This window comes from Sylvia atricapilla, chromosome 14, assembly GCF_009819655.1.
Source record: "Sylvia atricapilla isolate bSylAtr1 chromosome 14, bSylAtr1.pri, whole genome shotgun sequence".
NCBI lineage: Eukaryota > Metazoa > Chordata > Aves > Passeriformes > Sylviidae > Sylvia > Sylvia atricapilla.
This window is the reverse complement of record NC_089153.1, coordinates 3758505-3785731: the sequence shown is the minus strand read 5'-3', so window position 1 is coordinate 3785731 and position 27227 is coordinate 3758505. Positions and strand designations below refer to the sequence as shown.

General features: G+C 38.9%; 1 protein-coding gene across 1 annotated transcript; it reads right to left on the bottom strand.

Moving 5' to 3' along the window:
* Positions 1-164: 164 nt before the first annotated feature.
* Positions 165-27227, bottom strand: LCP2 (lymphocyte cytosolic protein 2). The gene is given in 23 exon segments (XM_066329552.1): positions 165-595; positions 1307-1462; positions 2176-2259; positions 3065-3168; positions 4084-4133; positions 6668-6788; positions 7783-7795; positions 8427-8457; positions 9338-9380; positions 9383-9441; positions 9548-9567; positions 9649-9674; positions 10429-10464; positions 10467-10511; positions 10723-10796; positions 11641-11752; positions 12488-12689; positions 13890-13924; positions 14667-14698; positions 15537-15602; positions 21963-22009; positions 24513-24575; positions 26918-27227. Coding segments are annotated over 23 exon segments (1620 nt in total). The 5' UTR covers positions 26996-27227; the 3' UTR covers positions 165-472.

Sequence of the window (27227 nt, the reverse complement as noted above, 5' to 3'; positions counted from 1 at the left end):
GAGTTGGTCTTTTCATAGAAGTGAGCAGACTTAGATTTGTTAAGGAAAAAAATGGCTTTTGTTTTGTCTCCTCAGCTTTGACAATGTTTGGGTCTACTCTGCATCACTTCAAATAACAAAATGCTGCAATTCTGATCCAAAAAAAGAGCTCCTGTGAAAGCAGAGACTTGTAATGATATTTATTTATGGTTCATCAAATTTGATGTGGAAATAATTTCAAGGGATATACATATATTGGAAGATAAAAAATTATCATGTGCTGTATGATTAATGGACAGTAATAAACACTTAGTGGGAAAATTATATTTATAGATACTGTATTTAAGGTATAAATTAAAATAACACAGTCCTTTTTCTTTGAAACTGTGAATTTTAATGACTTCATGATTTTAGTTTGCTGAAAAGAGAAATACCTTGAAGTTTAGAAACTTCAGTAGGCTTCAGTACCATGTGATCTTCTCTAAAGTTTCATTTAAATATGTCCTGCAGCATACTTTAACATGCACTGGTTTCTTGAACCTCTGTCTTTTCCATCAATCAGAAGAAGGGGTGTTCTTTGGAAGTGGTCAATGATATCTGCTACAGAAGAAAATTCCTGTGGGGTGGAAAAAAATGAGAAGGCTAAGGCCAAAATGTCAAAATTATTAGTAACCAGTAGAAACAAAAGATTTTTTAAAATATTCTAAATATTTATCAATATTATAATTTTTATATATATGTAAGGTCAACTGTTCTCATTCCTGCTGTGATCTGTAGCTCAGTAACTCTGTGTATAAGCTGCTGCAGTGTTGTATAGTTAATTTCTATAGTCTTGATCTGTTTAATATATGCTGTTATCACTGTGCTTGACGTGATGAACTTGAGAGTTCAGCAGTGGCTGATCAGTTCAGGGGCTCTGTCTCAATCAGGACTGCCAGAAATGTGCTGATCAGTCTGTCTGGTGCCAGGAAATCCATACAGTCCTGCAGGCTGAGCCACCTAGTCTGGCAGCAAAGCTGCAAAGCTGTAACTTGGCAGGTATGGATTAGCTCTCAGCCCTGCGTTTCCTTATGGGATCTGTGTGGTAAACAAACATTCCCTAACCAGGCACGTGGATTTCTAATGGCTGTGCTCTAAGGCCACCCCATCATTCCCTGAGTGCAAACAGCATAACCTGATTCTACTTCCAGCAATAACTATATTCTCCCCTGAGTAACTCTGAGCCAATAAGCAGAATTCCACCCCAGGAGAAGTCACCTGACTGTGAGGAATGAGGCAGGAAGTGCCTTACAATGAAGAGAGAAGTAGTGTGAAAAACACATAATACCTCTTTTCCTTTTAAGCTGGTTCCTAACAAATATAAGTGGTCCTGCTCCTGGTACCGGATCTGGATGTTGTACACTTTATCTCTGTACAGCACCATCAGTACATAGGGGTGAGAAGCAGTTTTTCGTGAGCTGTCTCTCACCAGGAATGTTCCATCCTGAAACATGAGAAAATGAAAGATGAAAAATAGCAGACACTTCTATATGTAACAACTTTCACTAGAGACTTGTGCTTTTAAATGTTTTTTTTCTTCTGAAATACTTTTCCTTTCTGATAAGAGAAACTGCACTATTAAAGCATTCAGGTCTTTTGACAAATGTGTTGTCTTTCAGTTTGCTACTTCAAAAAGCAGATTCAAAGGGCAGGTAGGAATGGTGTTGCATGAGGGAGAGATTCCATTAAAGGAGGAAGTAAAGTATCAAAGAGCAAACCCACATCACTTTAACCAGAAGAGAAGTTCATTTCCGCTAAGTGCCAATCACATTTCCTATGTGATGTATTTATAGACAGCTTAAAATAATGACACTGTCTGTGTAATTTAGGTAAAGGCAGTGATACTGTACCACTCTCTCTGCTTTTCTTAATTTCAGATCTATTTTGACAAGCATTCCATTGAAATCCCTTTCTTAAAGGCACTGAATGGAACCTCACAAGCTGGACTTAGTACAAGTTACTGGAGTGGTGCCCGTGCCATCTTCAGCTCATGGCAAGTGCTGTGAGGCAGCACGGGGTAACCACAACTCCACAGCAATAGTTCCACTTATCTTCACGATTTTAATTTATTTCCACATGTACAGATGAGCCTTTTTTGAGCCTGGACTTCATTTTGCTGGTTTGTGTGGGCTAGCAAAGGGAGGGCTTTGCAGGTACCTTGTTTATCCTGCGGAGCGCTGCCTCTGCCTCGGGCCGGCTGACGAAAGCCACATACCACTCGTCCCTCAGAGAGCCCTGGGGCTGGGGGACAGGACAAGGACAAAGTCAGCTGCCAGGGAATGGCAACATGGCAAATAAGAGAGAGAAATCTCAGCGTGAGGGGTGTGTGTGCAGATGAGTGTCTGTGTGCAGATCTCTGAGGGTATGTGTGTCACGGATCACGCTATTTATTATGGTAGAGAAAGTGCTGCTAAGTTGGTTTAAAATACCTGCTCACTTTGATAAATTTGAAAATATTACTGATCTAGCTATAATGCCCCTGCAGGTAAGCCAAGAAAGAGATATTTCCAAATACTTTCAGTAAAGTGGCGTGTTCTCTTTTGTCTGCCTGGAAACTTGGCACAAAGGCATCCTTTGCCTTCATCTGTCTGTTTGGTTTTTAACTATCATCTGAGATAATAATGCAGACTTCCTGTGAATGTACTATTTATGGTTGCCCAGCAGTGTTACCACCATGATGGTTTGCTCTAAACTTGTTTTATTTAAGGAAATGTGAAGCAAAAATGCACTTAAAAGAACAAGTCCTTTATTTATCCAAGTTTTGTGGAAGGAGAACTGAAAATCTAATTCTGCTTGAAAGCAGATGTGCAAAACAAGTAATCCAGCAAACAAGTATTTTTCTTATTTTGTTTTGCTGGGGTTCAGCTACTGTTGCTCTTCTTGGTGAGGACAGAATAAGCCACTGCAGTTTGACACAGAAAAGGAAACTGAAAGTACTCAGTAGTGTTCTGACAGTGACTCCTGGCTAGAAAAACAACTTTGAAAGATATTCTCTCTCAAAACTAGAAAACTTGCTGTGTTTACAGTTATGGTTCATGTTTTGTACCTCATCTTCCTCCATGTTTGCCTGGTGAACGGTCTGTCTGCTAGGAATTGGCAATGGGGGTCTCATGTCAGCTGGGCCTCTTGAAGGAGATCTGCTGTTGCTGCCTTCAGAGATACAAAAGCAGAAAAACAATGTTTAAACCAGGAAAATAATTGCACCACCTACGCACCCTGGGTGTAGGGTCTTGATTTTACAAAGCATGAAGTATTTGTATCACCCTGGCACTGAGACATCTAGAAATTATTTGAAATCAGATTTAGGCTTTTCTTTGAGAACCAGGTTCTTCACATAATTCCATGCTTGGTGCACAGGGACTTCAACTGAGCTCTTGCAGTTCAGATTTCCATAAGAACAAATGAACTTGAAATAGGGGTGACATTTTATCAGCCTCTGTACCTCAGTTACTCATTTGAGAGCATCTTGGTTTCTTTAGAGACAGAAGTAATATTGTCTCTTTGCAATCCTTGCCCTCTCAGCAATTAGAAAGTAAAAAATGTCAGTGTAGGTCATTGATAGCTATTACCATGTGCAAAAAAATTACTGGGAAAACAATTGATGTCTAAGGTTTTTTTGGTTGTTTGTTGTTGGTTTTGTGTTTTTTTCTTACAAGACAAATAGGGAGCATATTTCACATGAAAAGCATTTGCTAGCCTTTTTGGGGAGTATTAGCATACCACAGTGATTTGCATCAGCTCTCAGTACTGTACAGAAAAGGATAGTTATATGGAGTTTTCACACTGGTTTAACTAGGCAAGAAGCCCAAATTTCATGGGGAAAAAGCCCAAAATCTTGATGCAGACTAAATAAGGTACACAAGATGCCTTTCATGAACTTGCTAGTTTTCTGTTCACAGTCCAAGCAGAAAACATCCATAGGAAAAAAAAAAAAAAAAAAAAAAAAAAAAAAAAAAAAAAAAAAAAAAAACCAAAAAAAACACGGTTATATTGTCTGCACTGGAACTACCTTTCAACTTTCATTCACTTAAGAAAAAAAAAAAAGTAAGAATGCAGTATGCAAACCTGGATGGAAGCGTGGTGCTAGAGAGGCAGTTGAAGACAGGTTTCTAGCACTGTTAAAAAAAAAAAAAAGGGTAGTCAGTATAAAAACATTTCTCTACAACATTTCTGTGCTCTGATCACCTGATCTGAACTTTGTGCCTGTTTTACAGAATGTCAGCCCCCCTTGAGACCTGTGCAGGGTGAGGAGAGCCTTCTCTTTTCTTCTTTTTGTTTTTCTTTCCTTCTTTTCTGTGTAAGTGGATCCACCTTTAAGTTTACCTGGAGCTCAGTATCTGGGAATAAGGTAATCAATAAAGGCCACAGAGACTTCTGTACCAGGATCAAAGCAGGAAAGTCCTTCAGCTTGTGGAGTTTCCACTTACAGAGTTATTTTTCAGGTGGCTTCTGTAACATTGTTGATAAAAGTGCAGCTTCACATTTATGTTGCAATCTGGGAACAGCCAGCAACATCTGGGACATCTCCCACATGAGGAAATGTAGCCTTGGTTTCCTGCCTGAGGTGTTTTGGTTTTTTGAAATTCTTTTTCTAGGGAATTTTCTGTAAACAGGAGAAAGGTTTTTTGTCAACTCTACCTATGTTATTAATTCTTTTTCTTAGGGGGGACTTCTTGATGTCCCTCTGGTCTGACCAATGTGATTGAAGAGGTTTGCCTTTGTTTTCACCAATCAAATTGGTCTGTGTAGAATAGTATAAAAGGGGGACACATCCCAAAAATAAAAGAATCATTTTCAGCCTTCTGAAGTCGGAGTCTGTGTGTTGTGGTGTAAAACAGCATCAAGGAAAGGCTGAGGGGGCTGGGAGCTGAGAAGGCTCAGGAGGGGTCTTTTAAAGCACATAAATATCTGAAGGGAGAACCAGGCTCTTTTCACTGGTGCCCAGTGACAAGACCACAGTTTCCCTCTGAACATCAGGAAACATTTTTTAATGTCAGGGCAACCAAGGAGTGAGCAAGTTGCCAAGAATGTTGTGGAATCTCTCTTTTTCTTGGAGACATTCAAATGCCATCTGGACCAGGCAGCCTGCTCAAGGTGATCTTCCTTGGGTAGGGAGCTGGACCAGAAGACATCCAGAGATCTCTGCCAACCTCAACTCACATCCAAAACTGCTCACAATGGAGTCCCACTCTTCAATTTTGTTATTATTTTTTCTTTTTTCACCTAATTGAGAACAAATGGCCTGTACTCCTTTCCTTTACTGTTCATATTTCTTTTCTGCTTAAATGAGCTGTTGAAAAGGTCTGAGATAAATATGCTAATTTTGTTTGCACAACAAAAACACCCTATCCTGACTTGATTATGGGAGAGAATCAGTCAAACTGGGGGCCTCTGCTACAGCAATACTTGGCAATGTTCTTTGAATCTAAGCAGAAGTGTTCATCATAGGAATAGTTCAATTTGCATATGCCCTTGCTATTGCTACTGCAGTATTTGTTTTGTTTGGGTGTCAGCAGTGCCAGAGAATGATGGTAAATGTGAGGAATTCATCAAAGAGCCATTAAAAAAATACAGACATTAGAAAATGTTAATCAGACATGGACTCAAGGAGCCCACTCTAAGTCATTGAAGTTTGTCCATTGCATGGTACATCAGAAATCAAAATTTAATTAGGAGCTCTTCTGCCTAGCAAACGAAGGCATAACAATCAAATATTTGTAAGTCGAAGTTGGGGGGAATTGCAGTAAGGTTCACAATTTTAAATAGGAATTATCAACTATTAGAGTAAAATTTAGTAAAAGTTGTGGGTATTTTTAGTTTTGAAGACTGAGGAGTTGCAGCTCTAACATTAAGCTCACAGAGTGTGGAGGACCTCTTTGGGTCAGGACCCCTTCAGGAGTGTCCTGAATCCTGCCCAGTTTTGGAGGAGATAATCCCTTCCCAAAAGGATTGATCATTCTTACGGATCCTGCAAGCAATGGGAGAGGTGTCTCAAGAATGGAAGCCTTGCACTGTGTAGGGTCTTGATGCCTTAGGATTTAGCTTTTCTATTTTTCAGATCCTGCTTTAGTGTATAACTGTACCACTCCACAGCCTGTCAGCTGCTGTTCTCCCGTTTCATTCGGACAAAACAACTCCTCTCTGGGCCTGGAACTCAAGGACACCTCACTGTCCTGAGAGTGAACAACGGTGAATTGGGTAGAAAAAACTTGGAGTAAATTACTTCATTACCTGGAACTGTAATTGGAGGATTAACCCGTGATGTGTAAATGAACCAGAATTAATTGTGGGAAAAACCATTGTCCACTTTGAGTGTAGCCCCTCAGAGGCTTTTGACTGCCCAAGGTGAACCTATTGAAGGCCTTCAATAAATACCTGCTTTTATTCTCTTAACCTTGTCCAGCCTCTCTTCTAAGTAACCACTCCAAGGCATCAGTTTAAAAAGCTTCCTTGCCATAAAACAGAGATTCATGGTTTTTTCTTTATTGCCTGATGGAAACTCTCTGCTCCACTGATACTGAGCTTCAATTCTATAGAGGATTCCGGATAGTAGGAATAGCACTAATTAGCATTTGTAGAGGCAAGCATTTTGTAATGAGCTACCAAGAGATTGAGATTCAAAAAGAATGACCATAATGGTGAAACCAACCTTTCTGCAGCAGGAATGCTGTTGGATACTGGCTTAGGTGGAGGTTTGACAGATTTGGGTGGGAATACATTGGAGTTGTATGGGGGCAAAGACAGCTGTGGCACTGGTCTTTGGTGGGCAGCTGTGGAGAGGAAGAGAAGGAAACTTAAATCCTACATGAGATATTCTTAAATGAAGTAGAATGAAGAAATTCTGTCACCTGTTTAACTAGATAAATAGAATACAATAAACAGTCATTGATGTGTTAGTTACAGATTGGAAACTCTTATGGTCAACTGAGAACTTAAAAGTAGGTATTAAAATTAAAATAAACTGGAACTGGCTTGAGCAACATTTCCATTTTCTAACTTCTGTTTGGATAAGCCACAATTCAGGCACCTTAACTGCAGCAGAGCTGAAGGTGGTACATGTTTTCTGTCACATTGCTGCTAAACAGCAGATTTGGTAACACCTTTTTGAACATCATTCTGAGATTTCTTCCAGCATGAAATAAAATATTTCCTTTCTTCTGTGCCCTCAGACCTGAACTAGCAGTAGAGTGGAACAGGTTAACTGTGTTCTGCATGGCTTAAATAACCTTATTCTTTTTGGAGGCTTACGGGCAGTGATAATTCATAGAGACTTGGCCAAATGTCCTGCTTCTGTTACAGAGTCACTTTACCAATTTCATTTCAGCAATCTGCAGTAGTTCATAAACACTGTTGGTACATGGAAGTTCTGCTTCTGTTCATAAAAGTGACTAACATTGCACAGAGCCTGGTGCCAGCAGGGTTTGCTGAGGACTGGGAGACACCAGATTTCAGTTTCCAGCTGTTTGATGCTGTATGCAGAACACAAATCTCTCGAGTGCAATGTATTTCAAAATAAGAAATCCTGTGAGCTGGTAACTGGCTGACTGAAGGAAGCTATTAGCTACTGATTTCCTGGGGTTTGTGGCTTTGATATATAAATCTGCATGAGGCATTTTATAAGAATTTTACAGCCTATCAAAGTACCACCTGACTTTAGAAATGGCTCTAAGGAAACCACTCTGAAATAATTTCCTTTTTACTTCTTTTTTTAGAATTAAGACAAAGAAAGATTTTAAGTTTGAAAAATTACTGTAGAATACTTACTGTCTTCTTCTTCCTGGGGAGCAAAAAAAATATATATATTAGCAACATATAGTACAGTTCTTAGGAATCTTTCACAGAACAAAATCTGGATATTGAATTTTGCGTAGACAAGGACTCCTAATATTTACACTGTCACTTCCATTAAAATGTTTTCTTCATACAACACCAAATAATTTTTAAAGTCTTCATATTAAAGTGCAGCTATTATTTACAAACAAGATGTGTGGTGGATGTCCCATAACACATCTTGACCTAAATAGTCAGAAACTCTCAGGAGATATAAACTTTCCTTATTCCTTCAAGTAAGTGTAGACTCTCAGTGTTATCTGAAAGTTAAACTTTTAGGTCAGCTTAAGCTGAAAAAATACCCAGAAACCCAAATCTTCTTTAAGCAAAACCATTCTCCCATGTCATAGAAGAAATTCTGGCCTTATTCTTGCTGTTATCCAAGATAAACAGGGAACAAACTGAGCTTGACACAGAAGGACTGTTTAAAAATACCCATGTGCTATGAAACATCCATGAGTATTCCTTATATTTATAAAAGAAACACATTTACCTTTTCCAGCATTATTAATTTATACAGGTTCTTAATTTACTGTAATCCCTATACTTTAAAATATGTGCTTTGAGACTATACTTACTTCATTTTTCTTGTGTGGTGGCCAACTCTGCCTGAAATAAAAACAAAACACTTATCATAGGTGAATTAATACTTATTCTCTTTGTGTGCATTAGGCCATATTTTCAATTAGAACATGAATTTGTAGTAAGTTTTAAAGACCAATGATTGCAGAAACATTTTTCTTTATAAAAACATCTAAGATTCTATTTTCAGCCATAATCTAAGGCATTATTCTAGTCCTTAGCCCATCTTGATTTTATCAATACGGAAAATGTCTGATGAATTGATTGCAAGATTAGAGCTTAAAACAAGTTTGTACAATGATGAAACATTAGTCTTCAAGCCTTGAACTCATTTATAATATTTGACAACACTGCTGGAGCACATGATAACGATATCAGGCTTTGTTTCTCTGATAAATTATCCTGGCTGATTAGCAGATCTCAATTATTTTTCTCTTAAGTTCAGCCAGTGCTCAGCCCCCAGGTTGTCTAGAAAATGCTGGGGAATGATCCAGCTCTGCTGCTGGCTGTTAAGGAGTTTTGCAGGCTAATAAATTCAATTAGATGAAAGTAAATCTTTCCTTTTCTAACACCCTAAAACAACAGCAATAGAATTCATGTAAGAATGTTCCCTAGAGCAAGAACTTGCTCTGGTGGAAAACCCATGGATAGTGAATATCTTTGTATGACTTGGAAGTGAGTCATGCCCCACGTAATGGCTCTTTCAGATATGACTGGGGAGAGTTTTTCTGCATTCACACCTTTCTGCAGCTTCAAGCACATCCTGTGCATATTAATAAACCAAACCTTTGATATCCACAGACCTGCTGTCACCAGTTCCAGTAAATCGGACCATCCTGTGTTGCTTTGTCCATATTTCTGTTAAATTTCATTTTCTTTATTGAATTTCAATTAAATGAGCACTTACTTTCCAGGGCTTTGCTTCCTTAGAGGAGGTGGATTGCCTCTTCATATCTGTCACTTGGTGGGACGGGAGGTTTTGGCATCATTGCTAACTGTTCTCCCAGGGATCTGAAGCAGGAGTGAGATGATGAAATAAAGGCAAAAAGCTGCTTATGAAGAAATAACTGGGGAATACTGGCAATGAGAGGCTCATTTGCAGAGGACAAACTCTTACCTTAGCTGTGAAACCAGAGGCTGTAAAACAACAAGGAACAGTTAAAAAAATGTGTAAGTGTATCAAAACAGGCAATCAATAATCACCAAAAAAAAATTTACCTTTTCAGGAATGACTGGCTTCTTCCCTGAAAAGAGCAAAAGCTTACATTTAGAAAAAATGGAAGTTAATTAATTAAACTTCCCAGGAAATAAATGAGTTTTGAAGAAAATTGAAAGTTAATCTTGCAAACTCACATCCCAAGATGTAAGCCAGAAAAATATTGTGGCTTTGCAAGTGATAGTAAAACTGTAATCTCTCTTATTAAAGGGAAATTTAAACATTTTCAACATGGCATGTGTCACAATCACGTTATCGAAGGTTCAGCATTGAACTACTGGATACTTTTTTGCTATATAACAGATAAGGGTTTAGATAATAAAATTATAGAGTCATATCTGTAGATACTTCGTATAATGTGGTTTTCAGGTCTGAAGGAAATACCATTTTTTTCTGGGTCTTATTAGTTCTCAGCCTTCTTTTAAGTCTGTTGCCACATTACCTACAGCAGTGTATGCAGAGTTTCGTTACTTTTGTGTGCAAAGGTGATTTCCTCTTTTAATCTACTAAATATTTCCTTGTTCAATCATTTAAATGTAAATCACACCTTTATTGCAGAGGGTTCTCATCATGTCTTTCTGTTCACCTGCCTGACCCACGGTTGATGTTTTCTAGATGAAATTTCTCTCCCACTTTGTAAGCTCTGCTCACACTAATTTATTCCTAAACAGATTACTTTGATCGCATTTGGTGAGCCTGTTCTTTTGCATTAATTATGTACAAACTGATGATTTTCAGTAATTAAAGCAACCCCAGTGATATTAATGTAAGCAATTACTGACCTGATCCTGGGCTTTCTCTTTCATAAGGGGGAGCAGGCGATCCAGAGAGGGTTTTGTGCTTCTGTCTATAGAAGGAGCTGGGGCTAAACACAACAACAGTGTAAGATCATTTGCTGGTATAGGTCAGTATATCTTTATTTTGCGAAGATTAGAACTGGTGTTACTCCCTTAAAATAACAATTCAACTCCTGTGTGAGTAGCAAAAGAGAGTGGAAACTGAGGAAAAGAGGAAGAAGTGAAGGCTGCACAGTCTGTGGGAAAAGCTTTACAAAGAGAACCCTGTACTGTACTCACGTTTCAAAGGCTTCATGTTTCTGTCTCTACTCAAGTCGTTGTTGCTCGGTGGAGGAGGGAAGCTGGCAGCTAAAACAAGTATTTAACAATGGTTAAAATGTGTCTTCACCTTTCTGTTTGAGTGTATTAACCCCACCATGCACATCTGCCAGTCGTGTGTGGGACAGCACAAGGAGCAGGTCCCTTCTCACTGCAGGAAGGACAGGAGCCAGGGACCTCCTGAGGCATGACCTACACTCACTGGGTTTGGTTGGATGCAGAATTGCCTCCTTCTGCTGCGTCTCCACAACACTCCAGTGGGATTTCTCCTCAGGAAAGGGGCGTGTATTGTCAAAGGAAAGGAACAGGAGCTTCAGCAATGCCTGTTGTGTCTCTGTGACACTGCATCAGACCAAAAGTCCCTCCACGACATCCTAAACCTTAACTTGTGTGTACGTTGGTGGGTTTAGTGTACATCTGTTCTGGCAAACACTGAATCAGATACTGCCAGCTGTCAACAGCACAAGAGCTTCAGCTTGAAGTATTCACAGCAGGAAAAAGAAAGGAATCAAATCTTGGTCATCAATGTTTCATTGGTCCTAATTCAATTGGGCAACTGCTAGAAGTATAGCTTGGAAAACATAACCTTTTTTTTCAAAATAGAGGCATACTCTTACAAATATATAATTTACGTGGGAGAGGCATTCACAAGTAGGTGTATATTTCCAGTGTAAGAATCAATGAAGTAATATGAAATAATTAAATATATTTCTCCCATGAAATTTAATTGTTCCTTGAACAATGGCCACCTTGTAACAGAGTTCAAACCTATTTTGATGGCTTTTCTACATACACTAGGTGAATAAAAATGGCCCTACTCTTGGACTCCTAAGAAGGTCCTGGCATAGGAAATAGGTGAGATATAAGAAAGGAACATACTGTAGCACTTCTTCCCCAAATGAGGCTGGTCCTGGGGCTGGGCCAGGTCGCTGGGGTGGTACTGGAGGATGATGTGGAGGCTGATGTGGCATTCTGGTTGTTGAAGGCCTGTCTAAAGAAAACAAAAATCCAAAACTAAACAACTACACAGAGTTTGGTTATTAATACTCATTCCATCTTCATGACAAGAGCCCGTACAAGAACCTGGCTACTGAAGTTAATAAATCATAAAGACATTGCTCTGGGATTTGACTGGCAGGTGCTTTAGGATCAGTGTGTTGTGTTGGGAGTTCCAGGCTGGTCTGTCCCTGTGGGGGTGACTCCCCTGCCAGGCTCTTGGCCACAGGATTTATTTAATTCCCTGCAGCACAGTGTGTGAAACACCAGCCAATCTGAATGGCAGCTCTGTGCTCCTGAAGGACTCCACACCTCCAGGCTGATGAGGAAACACATAAAACGAAAATGAGAGGAAAGGACAGCTGATTGTTCTTTCCCAAGTTTCACTTGAGAATTTTGCCACTTTTCTGACAATTTGCTCTGTCCAAGGTTGCACTGCCAAAGCTACTGCAGCATGTACATGTGTGTAACTTCATACAGGTTCAAAGCAAAGGCCAAATAATGCACACATCACACAAAACTAATCTTTATTCCAACAGAGCTTGTCCAAAGAAGAAAATGTAACTTTAAAAGTCACAAACTCTGTGAGTTTGTGCCACTAAATCTTGCTCATGAGCGACACTTCAAGGAAAAACCTTCTATATTCCATTATCAGCTACCTAAAACCTGGCTGATAACAGGGGAAAATCTAATTTGTACATTATTACAGCACTTAATTTTTAGTAATTACCTATATAATCTGTGCTGCTTGGAAGTGACTTGGCAGGAAAATAGACATTGTGATGTGCTTCATCATTATTGGATGGAGGTGGCTCATAGCCATCACTGTCGTGTTCTGCTTCCTCAGGCTCCTCTGTTGGTGATTCATAGTCAGCCTCATCTTCCTTTTCCTGGTCTTCATCAGGGCTTTCATAGTCATCATCATCATCATCCTGGCAAACGAGCATAAAAAGTGGATGCTGAAAGAGAACACTAAACCCTTCAGAGCAGTCTCCCCGTGGCCTTCCACTGTGGTATTTTTCATGCTGGAAAATACCAAATTTTTACAACCAGTTTGAGGGAAAAAAAATCTGTTGAAATAATATAGGGAAAGGAGGCAAGGTTCCACTAATGCATGGAGCACTCAAGAGCTTAAGAAAGGAAACAAACATCATTTGATGACAGTGAGTGCAGTGGGAGGTCAAGATAAGGTGCAGATTTACTGAAATGCATGAAGTGTTTTAGGGAAGAGACAAGGCACCAGCAAACAAGGCAGTGTTCCTAGGAACACAATGGAGCAGCAGTTGATGCTGCTGAAATTCATTTTTGCTTTCTAACATGTTCCCCACAGCATGCAACCCAACTCTGACAATTATGCATAGAAACGGAGGTCTTTGATTTGGGTCTTGGTGTCCTCCTGACCCAAACCAGCCTCATTTGCAGGACCTCATAAGGTGACAGTGACAATATTGTCACTGCACATGTGTGCAATCTGTCAAGGCTTGAGAGACAAAGAACACTCCGTCTGTCATTGGTACCACAGCTGGAATTTCCAGAGTCCTCTGCTCTGGCACAGAGCCCCTGTGCTCTGTAGGTGGTTACTTTTATCTCTTGTGCTCCCAGAATAGCAGCAAATCTGTGAACTTAGTAACAAGTATCTTCTAAAAATGCCTCTTCCTTTTGTTTTTGAAAAAAAGCCATTAGCACTGGTCAGCCACAGAGATTTTTAACCTCAGGCTAAAATGCATCAGCAGCTGAGGTGAGTGTGTTTCACCCAATGACCTTGTCAAGGCATATCCTATTCCAAAAGGCAGAAGGAACTTCTGCAGTCTAAATGGCTTTAAAAAAAAATTACGGTTCAACAAATTGGCTCTAGAGAATAAAATTGCAAGAATTTGCCATTGAATAACACAACAACCTTGCATCTACTGGACACCTCTTTTAAAAGCTTGAAACAGGCATGTAAAATTCTGTGGTTCTGTGGAAGACAATTCTGTATTTCTGGGGGAGAACCTTTTCTCAGTGAGGCAATTTGTATGCAGCCATTCCCATCTTTCCTGCTCCTGCTTTTCCTGCCCCAGCTGCCCAGGCAGCCAGTGCAGGAGGAGACAGCCCCTCCTGAGCCAGGGGGTTTTCTTAACCCAAATACTCACAAATGAAGACCAGCCACCGTCATCCTGAGCGTACCCTGTGGAGAGAAGCACAACCACACATTTCTGAGCACGGGCAGCTTTGCCAAAGGCGTTTTAACTTGACAGAAAGAGCCCAACAAATCCCAGGTGAGCTCTGAGCCTCAGCCCTGTGCCACAGGAAAGAGCTGTTCTTTCAGAGGCAGGCTGGCAGTCACAGAGGACACCATGAATAACATCCTGATCCAAAACTAAGATAAAGCTGCCCATCATGACACGATCTAGGTGCTGGCACTTCAAGTTTGTCTCACTTCCAATTTAAATTATATAATTTGAAACAAAGTGCTTTCAGAATGAGCCCAGACTTCTTATCTCCTTGATTAAAACGATTTTAGCTTTCATAAAAAAGGGGTTTGGGTTTTTTTAATGTCAGCTTCCCTCTCTAATACAGTGCTGCTAGGAGGAAGGGCAGGGGGTGGAGATGTTGGAACAGAAATAAATAAGCATTGATACAATTTATTTGGTTAAAGAAAGGCATTTTGATGATTCTCAGGTAAACGTCTCTGCTCTTCACTTCCTTCACCATCTTTTCTCTTTAAAAACATTTTTTCTTACTTACTGTCCTGCATCTATGCTTTTCTTTTCTTTAAACTTCTTTATACTCCCATATTTTCATTTATTGTTTTGGATTTTTGGTTCCTAACTCTGCTCCCCTCTGTTGACCCTGTTCTGCAAGTGTTAATTTAACATTTTAACATTTTTAAAATCTTTTGTAGTTAGAGTCTGACAGTATGCACTTACCTGTGTTTTCTGGAGATTTTTGTGTTTGGGCCCTACAACAAAGATAAAAAAATAAATTCTTTCTATTAAATGTTTGGTGTTTCTATTGCAAATAAAGGCAATAGTTAACTGTTACAGTAGAGTGAAGTTTACATAGATGAGTTTAACTCTGCCCAAAATGCCAAAACCACATTAGTTGATATTTATGTAGAGGATTCTAATAAAAATCTGAACTGTTCCAAGAAGGATTGAAGTCAGAGAAGCCAAGTGGTTTGAAGCAAGGGGACTCAGTAAATAAATTTACCAGTCCTGAAAACAGAAACTTCAAAGTTAAGTTCATAAATGTAAGGGTGAAACGAGGTTTTTATGGTTTTCAGTTCTAGTTTTGGATTCTAATGAATGGAAGTGCGTAAAATCCTGTTATCAGATGATGCAAAACCATGTCAGGTAGACTGGACTTGGTTTTCATTGTGTAGGGTTATAATTTGTTCTTTTCTCATGGAATGCTCTTGCAAGTTTTGCTCTTCTTCTCATGCGAATATTATATTCAGTGACAAATATTAAAAATTAAAGAGCATAATGATGTATAGACCTGTGGAATGCATTAATGATGATTTATTATAATATATGCCTTCTTAAAGGCTGTGTGCTCAGGTGGAAAATTGCATGAAGTGTGCAAATGTTACTTGGTCCTGAACATGGCCGAAGTATCTGAGGTGTTCATGGGCTCAGGATTTGATATTTGATATCAGATGACATTAATGAAACAGAGTTTATTTTATAGAGTTCCAGATTGCACTTCTGATCCAAGCATTACTGTTCAAATAAAAATCAGTCCAGAAAAGATCTAACTGAAAGCTTTGAACAAGAAAGCTGAGTTGTCTTACTCACCATTTTGGAAGGAAAGAGAGCCTCCCTTCATTTTTGTTTATTTCTTGGCTTAATTTACTTACAATTCTATTGGAAAGAAGAACAAAAATAGTTTTAAAAAAACAAACTTGAAACACATCACTTGTCAAAGCAACTAAATCATTTTCTTTGCCATTATCCCTCAGTTTTTGCTAAATTTAATTTGGTAACTCGTGATTATTTACCACTAAATTCACCATCTTATTGGTAAGTTGTGCTACAACACATCCAACCACAAACTAGACTGTTTTTACTTTGGTAAAAGCCCATGTTGTTGGATTGTGTTTAAGAACAAACATTAAACCCAGCAAGTCTTAGGATCTTTGGGTGTTGTAGACATCACACTGCTTCAAATAATGGCCAAAGCATTTGTATGATTTTGCATGGAAGAAGCAAATAACACTTCAGGAAAACAGAGCTTATGGCTGCAAAAGAGGGATTAAATGTTCCCTGAGACTCTTCTCTGGGTTTTTTGTGTTCCCTCCTCTGCAGCCAAGTCATCCCTCATCCAGAATCCCTCCAGCAGAGAAGAGGGGAAGGCTGATCTAATTCCATGTTTTAATACATTTTCAGGGTGTGGCAGAAATATTAATGGAATATCAAAAGGCTATTATTTTATGCCTAGAGAGAACTTTCCAAGTGGAGGACAGTCAGTACTGAGATTCACAGGGTTAATTCTACTGAGGGACCAGAATTCTGCTCTGCTACTAATGAAGTTTGCCTCTATGATTATTTTGTTTCAAAAAAAGCTTAGGATGAGCAATGATCTGACTCTGAATTGTCATTATTTCTTATTGAGGAACATCCAACTGAGAAAGTCCTGTGGCAAACAAAGCAAATTGTTTACATAAAATGAGTTTAAAATATCCCATTTTACTTCCAGCTTGTATTGTTTAGGTCTATCAGAGACAGTAATTGTGGAAAAATAAGTATTATGTAAAAACTCAGGAACTTAACATATCTGTTTGTCTCAGGTTCTAAATTCTGTAAAATCTTGTTTGTTAATGTAGAATTCTTCCCCACATATCTTAGACTGGGTCAATCAAAGTTGACATCAATTTTGTAAAATATTTGTTGATGGTCAGACCATTACCACCCTATTTTGTTTTTCTTCTCCTTTCATGTCTTTTTCTGCTACTCAGCAATAGCAATCCCCTAGTTTTTTCCAAACAACCTAATTAATACATCTTTCATGTCTAACTGCTCTTCTGAGCCAGGACTGGAGGAAGACAGGTTTTCAAGCCATCTAATATGAAAAACAAGCCAAAAAATGGAGTTCTTTTGGATCAGGGTGATAGTGCTGCCTGAAAAGGATGAAGATGAGTGGTGTGAAGCTAAGGATATGCACTCAAAGATCCAAGTATGGACAGAGAAATACAGAGAAAGAATATTGTTTATGATTTCTAGTTTAAGGCAGTATTCTGTGATTTTCTGGTTTGAAGTCAATATTATCATGCTTGCCTCTTTTTGAAATAAGCACATGCACAAGTGTTAACAATTTCTGAAGGATTACAGCTGTCTAAATCTGACATTGTTACCCAAGCAAGTTGGATAAAACAAGAAAAACACCAAGTTATAGGCATAGGGGTTCCCTTGCTCTTCTTTCCTATGGAACCAACATCGTTCTGCACAAGACAATTCCTTTTGCTGCAGGGGATAAGGAAGTTGCTGTGAGAATACTGAATTCCATGTGAGACATGAGGAAGTGTCTTGGGGTGAGCAGTGCCTTACACACATCAGTGCTTTGGTCAAGAAGTGGATTATGGAATTTCTCTGGGGCTTATTCCCTCTGTAGAAGAGGCAGAGGATCTTTCAGAATGTCGGCGGTTGGTTTCAGCTAAAGAAGTAAAATGAAGTTCTCTGGTTTTGGAGATAATAATTCTTAGAGTTCAGACAGGTTCAGATTTCCCTGGCTGTGAATGAGACCTGAGTGTTTGGAAGCTTTCTGGACTAAACCTGGGCTGGCTATGAGGATTTACACCAACTGGTTTTTTGAGGAAAAACTGATGGGAAGAAGTTGATCATCCTGCCTTGCTGCCAAAAAAATTAACCATATAATGCTTAAAATACAGTGTCTAATCTTTACTTCTAGATTATTTTCAATGCTTCAAACCAATGGCTCAGAGTATTTATCAGAAGAAAGCAAATTTTAGGAGGGTCACACTTTACAAGCAGTGTTCTTAGGAAAGATTGGTGCACCGAGCAGCTGAGCCTGTCACTATGTGAGGAAGGAAGTACCAAAACCACATCGCTCTCTGAGCTGTGGGAGTGGATGATGGGAGAGGATAAGGCAACAGCACTTGCAGAAAATGTTACTCAGACTTCTCATTCTCTTTCTACCTCCTCCACCAGTTGCTAAACTTAAAACTGGCAGGAAGTTGAAATTTTTAAAAAACCCACAGAACCAGCCCCCAAAGCAGGACTCCAAAACTGGCTTTTGTTCACTTAACTGCAGCCACTGTGGACATGAGTAGAATCCAGTCTGCATGTACTGGGACAGAGGGCTTCAGATGGGTAAGAGAGGTGGAATACAAGTTCCTCTAGGGCCAGGAGGCTGCGCAGTTGTGCACTGAGCACTGTCAAGAGCACAGTTGGTGATCCATGCCTTTGGCTTGGCCTTTAAGAAGACTCTGCTGGGCAGATGCAATGCTGTTTTATTGACTTCAAAACAGACTGAGTACCAGTTATGTTCCAAACCTTGCAACAACCTTTAGAGCCCAGCTGAGAGCATGTGTGCACATGCACTGACATCTGCCCAAGGCTTACATTTGTAACAGAGAAAGCACAGATTTCTCAATTTTTATGTTTGCACTTTTACTCTTCTGAAAGTAGAACGACTCTCAGGCTGTGCTGTGTTTACAGGCTCTGGCTGTGTCACACTGAGCTGGCAGATGCCAGGAGTGCAATGATGAGCTTTCTGCTACTGAAAATTTTTGCCAGTGCTATGGGAGACACTTTGGAGTGCTGTGGGATATGCCTTAAGATTTTTCCACAAGGCTGGCAATTCTAAATCTCAGGTTTTGCCATGAACCTGCCACTGGACTAGCCAGAAGGATCAACAGCGTCCTGAAAACTTGGAACGCTTTTCTCTCACGATAGTAAACAATAGCAGTGACAGACTAATTCCAGCGTTTATATCATGGTTCAGGTATCAACCAACCACCAGTGATATTTTTAATGAAATCTTTCCTTTTTCTGTTTATGAATTCTGACCACAGAAAGTAAGGCATATTCTGTTGAATGTGCTTTAAAATATTTTGCAAGACACAGATTTGTTCTCCACAAGTATAAAACTTCATGACCTTCTCTAATTGCTAATGAACAATAAGAAAACTGTCTTTCTCTTAAGCTGTAAATTGGCCTCTTGCTTCATAAAATTTATTATCAAAATGTTAATAACACCCTCATGATTAGGTCTGAGTTTCATTTAGCACTTAGGACCAATGGTCAGTGTCTGCTCTATGTAAAATACACCAAATCCCTTCCCAGTCTCACAGTGTATCTCTTTCAGGACACAGTGTGTTGTTTGTGAAGATTCAGGTGTGTATCTAAACATAGTGGTATTAATATTAACTTTTTAAGCAAAGTTTTCCAGAAAGAGTTCAGCCCTTTCAGTGCAGAGTGCTAAAGATTTTAAGTATTTTAATTTTCAAAATAGTGCTTAAATCTGGTGGGGTGCTTTTTTGTTTATATAAAGAATCCAAAAGTTTTACAAAGACATGCACCTATAACAGGGCTGGTGGAGATTAATTTTCGAAATAATAATTCATTAGTAATAACAGAAGGTTGTAGAGTTTTTTAATTAGATTCAGGAAATGACCTGTCATGCCTTTAAATGACAACTGTGACCTACTTTTGATTCTTGAAAAGTTACAGAATCACCCCCAGGTAATAACATAGTTCTATTCAAAGCCTGAGCACTGGGTTTGCTCAGAGACTCAAGTTTAGCAAGGTCTGTACAGATGCAGGCTGTGCTTTGTAAACCTTCTGTGATTCCAGGTGCTGGCTCCATGGAGGCTGGAATATTCCAGCTGTATTTACAAAGGAACAATCTCTCTTGCTAATGTATCTTTTACTCATTTCCTCACTGGCCAAGGCTGGAAGTGTAATAATGCCTGCTATTTAGATTAAGCTTTTTGCAGAATATGCTCAGGTTTTAGCACTGCTATTAAGTATCAGGTAGTGTAACTATAATATGTTAATGCCTCTTTGACCTTGTAGAAGAACTCTTGCTACAACCAATTGAGGTTTGCATTATGATACAAAAGTAGAGTGTGAATGTGTTCTAGCAGAAGTCACCAGCCAGCACTTTGTGTTTCAATAAGGGTGGGGAGATTCTGAAGTAAAAAAAAAAAGGTTTAAAAAAATGGCAGATTCTTCTGCCCATTAATTCTATCCAGGGGAGTTATTTTGGGGTTAAGTGGATTTTTGGTTTACTGTTGTTGTGGGGTTTTTTGGGGTTTTGTTTTTGGTTTTGGTTTTTTGTTTGTTGGTGGTTGGGTGGATGGGGTGGTTGGTTGTTTTTAGTGAGAACCAGTTCTCCTCCCTGTTAAAGCTCTAAATTCTTGTTTTAAACCATTACATGGAGGACTTTTTTGCATGTATAATCACCACATTCCAGTGAATATTTTGCTTGTTCGTAAGTATGAAAAAGTCTGAGAATAGAGGCCTTAGTTCCAGAGCTTTCCTTCAGATTTAAATATCTACTTATTTATTCAGTTCCTCAAGCTGTGCACCAAGCTTCATTCTTCTTTCAAAGCTCTTAATTTCAAACTCTCTTCTTGTTGAGAAATCCAAAAGATCTGAGTGGAAAGGCTGTTCAGTTTCTGCTGGGGTGTAACAACTGAGAAACCCAAAAGACCTGTCTAAAAAAAGGCTGTTCACTTTTTCTAGGGTGTGAAAATCAAATTTGGAGATATCAAGAGTTTCGATGAAGAGGTAGGAGAAACTCCACATGGTTATATTTCATTTTAATTCACCTATGGCATTAATATCTCTGGTATGTCTGAGTTTATTAGACTATCCACTGACTACTTGTCTCTCACAAATTGGAAAGGAAATCACCAGAAGTTCTCAAAATTAAAAGCTCAGACAACGAGGACAAGAGGCAATTCTGCCAAAGGAATGCTAAGGTGGGACAAATTATCAGAGAATTACAGGTTCTACAGTACGGTAAGATGAGGCTGTCACAGACAATCTGGTCCATCATCAACATTGTTAAAAGTTTCTTTTAATTGAAAGTGAGCTCAGACATTCTGAGACATCAGAGCATCTTTTTAAAATAATATCTGGAGCTCCTTACTAACACATGGTACATACACTACCAACCCTTATTATCAGGATATTTATTGTGTGAAAATCTAGATGTGATTGTAAGAAATATGTCAAATCCAAGACTTTCAAATTGAGCCCTTCATATCCGATCTGAACAAGGGTGTCCTGCAGGGCTCAGCTCTCCCCACCAGCTCACCCATGAGCACAAAACTTTGCAATGTTCTTGTCTTCCCCAAAACATCTTCCACAAGCTCTGATGCACCAGAAAAGGCAAAGCAAATTGTATCTTGTGTAGCAAAATCAAGATATGCATGAAGGGAGGGAGTCTGGCACTGGGAAATGAGCAACACAGGCACAGCCATGCTGGAACAGCTTGAATTCCTTTTTTTTTTTTTCTCCCTCCTTTGTCTGGAAGATCATGAAGACCTCCATGTGTCTCATGGTTGGAAACATTCCAACCTCCAGCTTAAATATGTAGCAGAGAACTCATAGCAAAATAAAATCCTTCATTTTTCACCATGAAATATTAGAAGAAGCCAGTTTCTCTTACTCAGCATTGACCTAATGGGATTATAGTTCTTCATTAAGTAACTTCTATGAAATTATGGAAGCTATTCAGATGAACTGGAGACATTTTTTAGGCCTAATCCACAGGAGCTGAGGAAAGCTGTTGAACACTGAATCACAAGGTCCAGACAGATTTCTCTTAAATACCCACCCAAAGCAAGAGCACATGAAAACAATTTCAAATCCTCAGCTGTTGTGGACTTAACTGACTTTTTTTTTCCCTTTAAGTTAAAGTCAACAGTTAAACAGTGAGCAGTTAAGTCACACTTCAAAGGTAATACTTGCATGAAAGTTTAACCTTTGTGTAGCTGCTGTCAATCAAAGAATTTATGCACGAGATCTTTTGAACATCCCCCAGACAATCTTCTTGTATTTTATCATTTTGCTTGAGCAGTCATGACAACACTCACTTTATTTTGGAATATTCTTCTTTTCTCTCTCAGTACGCTCCAATAAACAAGCCTCTAACCAATCACCCACAAAGCATTTGCCTGATGTTTCCTATGAGACTTCACTGCAAAACAGCTAAAATAATTTTTAACATGAAAATAGTTTGACTTTACTTACGGCACTCTGAGCTTTGGAAATTTCTGAATATCATTTTCAGACATGTTCTGGAAGGGAAACACACGGGATATGTGACAAAATTGTCCATGGAACACCCTGTGACTTATCCGAGTAAGTCATACACATATATTCAAAAATGTGCCACGAGTTCATGTGCTATTTATGTGACTACAGAAGCCAGGTATATTGAATTCCTTCTTGTCTGCACAGTGAAATCAGGCAAGACTGTGCATGATGGCAGAATTTCAGGGTAGAACTGTAGATTTTAAAATACAGGACTTTTGGCTGGAGTTTTGTTCTAAGAACCTTATCTGTAATAAGAGTACATGAAAAATCCCATGTTTTAGGGGACACATAGCTAGAAAACTCCTTGGACTTAAAAGCAGCCTTGGTAGCCTAAAAAACTCTTTCTAGAAACAGGGATGGAGGGAGGATGTTTGTTCCCCCCTCAACCATAACACAGCCATTGGACTGAAATTCCTCCTGACTGAGATGTGTTTTCTGGAAACCTTTCCTGATGCTCCTGCAGAGACATCCCTTCTCTTCCTCCAGCATGTGCAAATCCACAGTTAGGACAGATTCGGGCAATATGAAGACTTTGGGTTTCATAGATTTAGTGTTTTGTTTGGTTAATCACAAGCTTCATGAATTCTCTTTGGAGCAGGGATTATAGTCTGGTTCTTTTTGTCTTTTTTACTGGTAACAATTATAGTTTTCTAATTACACTTTGGTTCATGAAGCTGTCAGTGTCAATGTTCAGGACAGAACAAATCCTATCTGTGTTTTCCACACTATTTTGCCTCTGGGAGGAGTGAAACACAGGAAAAATATACTGCTTCTATGGAAATGTCCTGCAGTACTTCCTGAAGAATTGTATTTTTTCTAAAGGCTTTTTTAGCTTCTCTCTGAAGTTCTGTTCTGATGATAAATCTGGCAAATATTAGAGATATAAATTCTTCTACAAGAGCCATATTTCTGTTTTAAGTAATAGAGAATTTTACTAGAATAAGTTACATGGAACCCCACTGGTTTTATTCCTACTGTATCTCAATAGGGCTTTCCTTGTGGTAGCCAGTAGAGATAGCAAGTGACTCCGAAATCAGGATTTTTTCTGATTCATTTTAGAGCAACATTTCTGCACCAGGTTTATCATGTAGATCTGACAACAGCTACAAATCCAGCCAACACTCAGCCTGAGCAGCTGCTTCTGTGCAAATGTAATTTGGCAATTTCCAATCACACAAAATGTAAAAAGATGTTTCTTGGGAAAACCATTCATAGAGAGAAGCAATTTTTTCCAGATTGCTTTGTACTCTGGAATATTTTACTGGACATCTTCTTCTGTGGTTTTGTTTAACAAGTGATCCTATTCCTTTTTTTCAAATAATTCAAAAGCTTAAAAAGAGTCTGAGCAGAGGTGAGAAGCTCCTTGGCTTGCTCAGTAGAAAACCTCATTCAGATCTGCTGGGATGCCTCTAAAGAGCTGCTGCACTCTGAGATAATTACAGAAACACTCTGGAAATAATAGAAAATCACAAAAATCACTTAGAAATCACACAGTTATTACACTTTCTATTTGCACCTCACAAACTCCCAGAATGTCTTTGTGCTTCCACAGCCAGAACTCCCACTCCAGCCAGGGATCCTCAGTGCTTGAGCTGAGGAGGATCTCTTGGGGACTGGCAGGATAAATCCCATGATATATCTGAATAATGCTGACTGCACCCTCCAGCAGGAGGGAGGGGTCAAATCCTTGGGGCTTGAAAATCTTTATGTTTTGTTTCAATGAAATGTAAAAAAATGGAATATTAGGACAAGAGAATGAGAAATACAAAACTTTAGAAGAGTTATGCAGAGGTCTCCCCACTATGACTAATTAAAAAGAAGACCAAAATTACTGTTTCTGGGGAAACAGAAATAATATTTGAAAATAAAAGTAAAAAGCAGTAATATTAAAAGCTCCTACACATCTTCATGGATGTGTATTTAAGACCTGGAGACAGCTGCTATGTTGGTGGAAGTTATCAGCTTTTTTCTATAATTAAGCCAAGTTTGGAACAATGTTGATTTAAAGCCACTGGGATTTTGCTTACTAGTTTTGATGCTCTTAAATTTTATTGATTTTTTTATTGCTACAGAAGAAATCTACTTTTATCTACAAATGAATGAAGGAGTTATTCCAATGAAAGGTCAGACATTCTGAGCAGAGCTGTATTTTTTAGTATGAGAGGATAATTAATAAATGTAGTTTTCTGTAGTTAATATTTGAAAACAAGAACTTCTTATAAAGGAAGAGATGAAATCAAGACAAGATTATTGCTTTAGAACTGACCTGTCAGTTTAAAAAATACTAAAAAATATTCATATTGAACAACATGCTTGGGCTCCCAGCATTCTACATTTAAAGCAAGTTGCCTGGCTGATTTTAGCAAAAGCATTTACCTCCCATATTTATACCTCAGTAACCACCTGAAAAGTGCAAAATAAGGAGGAGACAAAAAAATCCCTTGGTTGGAATTTTACAGGAAGGAATTTTACCACTCCACTTACCAAGAACCTTTGTCCATTTATGCTGTGCTTCCTCACAACTTTCTCACAGTCCTTAAACTTTAGCTGTCAATGAGAAGAAGAGGATTATTGCACCCTTAATTATAAGAATCAATAAAGATAATCAAACACATGGCTAGCTTTGAGTAGATGCTTTCAAGACACCTTTTTGTATTCTATGGCCAGCCTAAATGGCTCATCTTGTTCCATAAACATGGATTTTTATGACATTCTTCAGTGGACTTAAGGGTTTTCATCCATTTAGGAACACGTTATTCCTCACATTTACAAACCACCTCACAGTTGCCTGGCCCAAAGAAATACTTCAAACTCTGGATTATTGTGGGACTCACCAGGATGAGCAGCTACAGAAGTAGAGCAAAAACCCCAAAATCCAGAAATACTAAAGCTGACTGATCCCAGTCACAGAATGCATTGTTGGGATCCAAAAACTTTCATTTCTGAATGGAAATCTCACTTGTTAATCCTGGAAATTATCTATAATATTTGTAAAGTTTTTCCATAATATTATCTTTTCCAGGAGCATTTAGGACAAGGATATGCTCTTTAGAAGTTGCTCAGGTATAGGTTGACCACAAAGCAAGACATGATTTTTAAACATTTCCAACACTTGTCCCAATTTTTTATTATTATTATTATTTGATCAGTAATGGCATAATGTAAGCACACAATTTATATTTTTGATCTGGAGTTTTTCTGTTTCAAGTTGGTCAGGTCCATATCAGAAGGAACCCAAAGAGCAGGCAGACAAAGCGACTTTTGGAGGCTTCGAGAGGAAAGAATGACTCTTATTCTGTCTGAAACTTTGGTCAGTGAAAGTTGTGCAGACAACAACTCTGAGCTGCTGGGATAACTCCCCTAAAGCAGAGAAGCTCTTACAGGGAGCTTTATGTCCTTTGTTGTCATAGCCCATTTTTCATTTTAAGGTGTAACATTGTAACTTGGTGTATGTGATCCTGGAAACAACTGAACAGCAGAGAGGATATTTTTAGGAGCCACCTTTAGTTGTTCATATGAAGAAACAGACCTAACTCTGGTAAATGCTTTAGGATACAGATTAAAACTTTTGTGCAGACTGAGGACTCAAACCTGTAAATAATTACTTTCATACAGTCAGTGCTATCGTGATGTTACCAGCACAAGTCTGTATGCAGAGGCAAGCAACACATCACTGTGATTGAGACCTAATCTCAATCTTGAAGTAATTGATTTTAAAAGCTGTTTAGCTATTAAAAATAAACCTTGGAATATCCAAAATATGAACATCTTTGCTTTTTCTAAACAAACAAACAAACAAACAAAATCAAAAATTATTTGAAAATTCGGTTCTTCATTGGTTCATTCATTCTCTCAGTTTATCAGGTGCCCAGCGCTGGCTGACTTGGGCTGACATTCTTGTCTTACCCAGATTTTTTAGATTACTTCAACAGCTTTTGCCTTGATTTAGCTCCCCAAGAGTGGCATGTCATTATCTCTATTCTGGAGAGCACCTCCATCACTAGAAGAGAAGCACTCCACACAAATGTGCATTTGGTTGTGGTAGAACTTACAGTTGATCCTTCTAGAATATTATTATCAGATCTTTCAGAAAGCCATTTTTCCCTTCCTAATTTCTTGGAAATGGTGGTCCAATTCCCCCTGCACCATTTTCGTAATGTTTTTTGTACTTGTCTGAAGTTACATGTTGATAGTGATCTCATCCGTTCCATCTCCAGTTTTTGGTTTCACTTTCCTGTGCCACTAACTCCTGCACCCTAAAATTAGGGGCTTATAAGTAGTTGGCAGTTTCACTTCTCTGGAGATTTGGTAGACACAGAGACTCTATGTTTGATCAGCTCATCTTTATTAAGTAGTTCTGCATTCTACTATCAAACTTGCCTCATCTTGCCAGATAAGAGTCTCACAGTTATAGGAGACATTGAAAAAAGTAAACTTCATGCTACTTCAAAATTAAGCCCGAGGTGTTCCAAGTTTTACAAGTCTAGCCATGGATGTGATTAACAAAGACATTCTGAGACTCATTTGTTAAACCAATCAATTTGGGAAAAAATACCACTTCTGAAAGTCATTGAAGACGAAATAGAAAACCTATAATCTTCGCACCTTAGTGCCTTCTGCAGCTTTTAATATGTGTTACACCAACAAGCATTGTAGTAACATGGTTATTTTCCCTAACTAAGCCATGATTTTCTCTTATACCAAATTTAAAAATCCCTTTCAAGATGCATTTTCACTGACCAGTTGAGCTCAGCTTCTCATCTGAAAGCGGTTTTGCTTTTAGTTCTGCAGCAAGCTTTGCCCATTGTAAAATACCATAATTTAGCCCAACCCAATGTTACAGCAGTTTGCTCCTCCACCAGACAAGGACAAAACACGGCCAAACTCACCGTCCTGAAATACTCTGCCAAGTCATCTGGGTCCCAGGTGAGCACGTCGGAGCGGTGGGGGACGTTCCGCAGGTCCATGGCTGGTTTGTCCCCGAAGCAGTCAGGGAGTGTTCATAGCCGTGCTGCCCATGACACAGCCATGGATTCCCTCTGTGTGGCCACCTCCAAGGAATTCCTTGCCCAACCTCCAGCTGCTTCTGTCAAGGAACTGTCCTGGTTAATTCAGAATATGCTGTGAGTTCGTTCCAGAGAGACGCTGCTTCCTCTGGTACAAAATGGTCTCTTCTCAGAAAAGTTTCAGCTAGTCAGC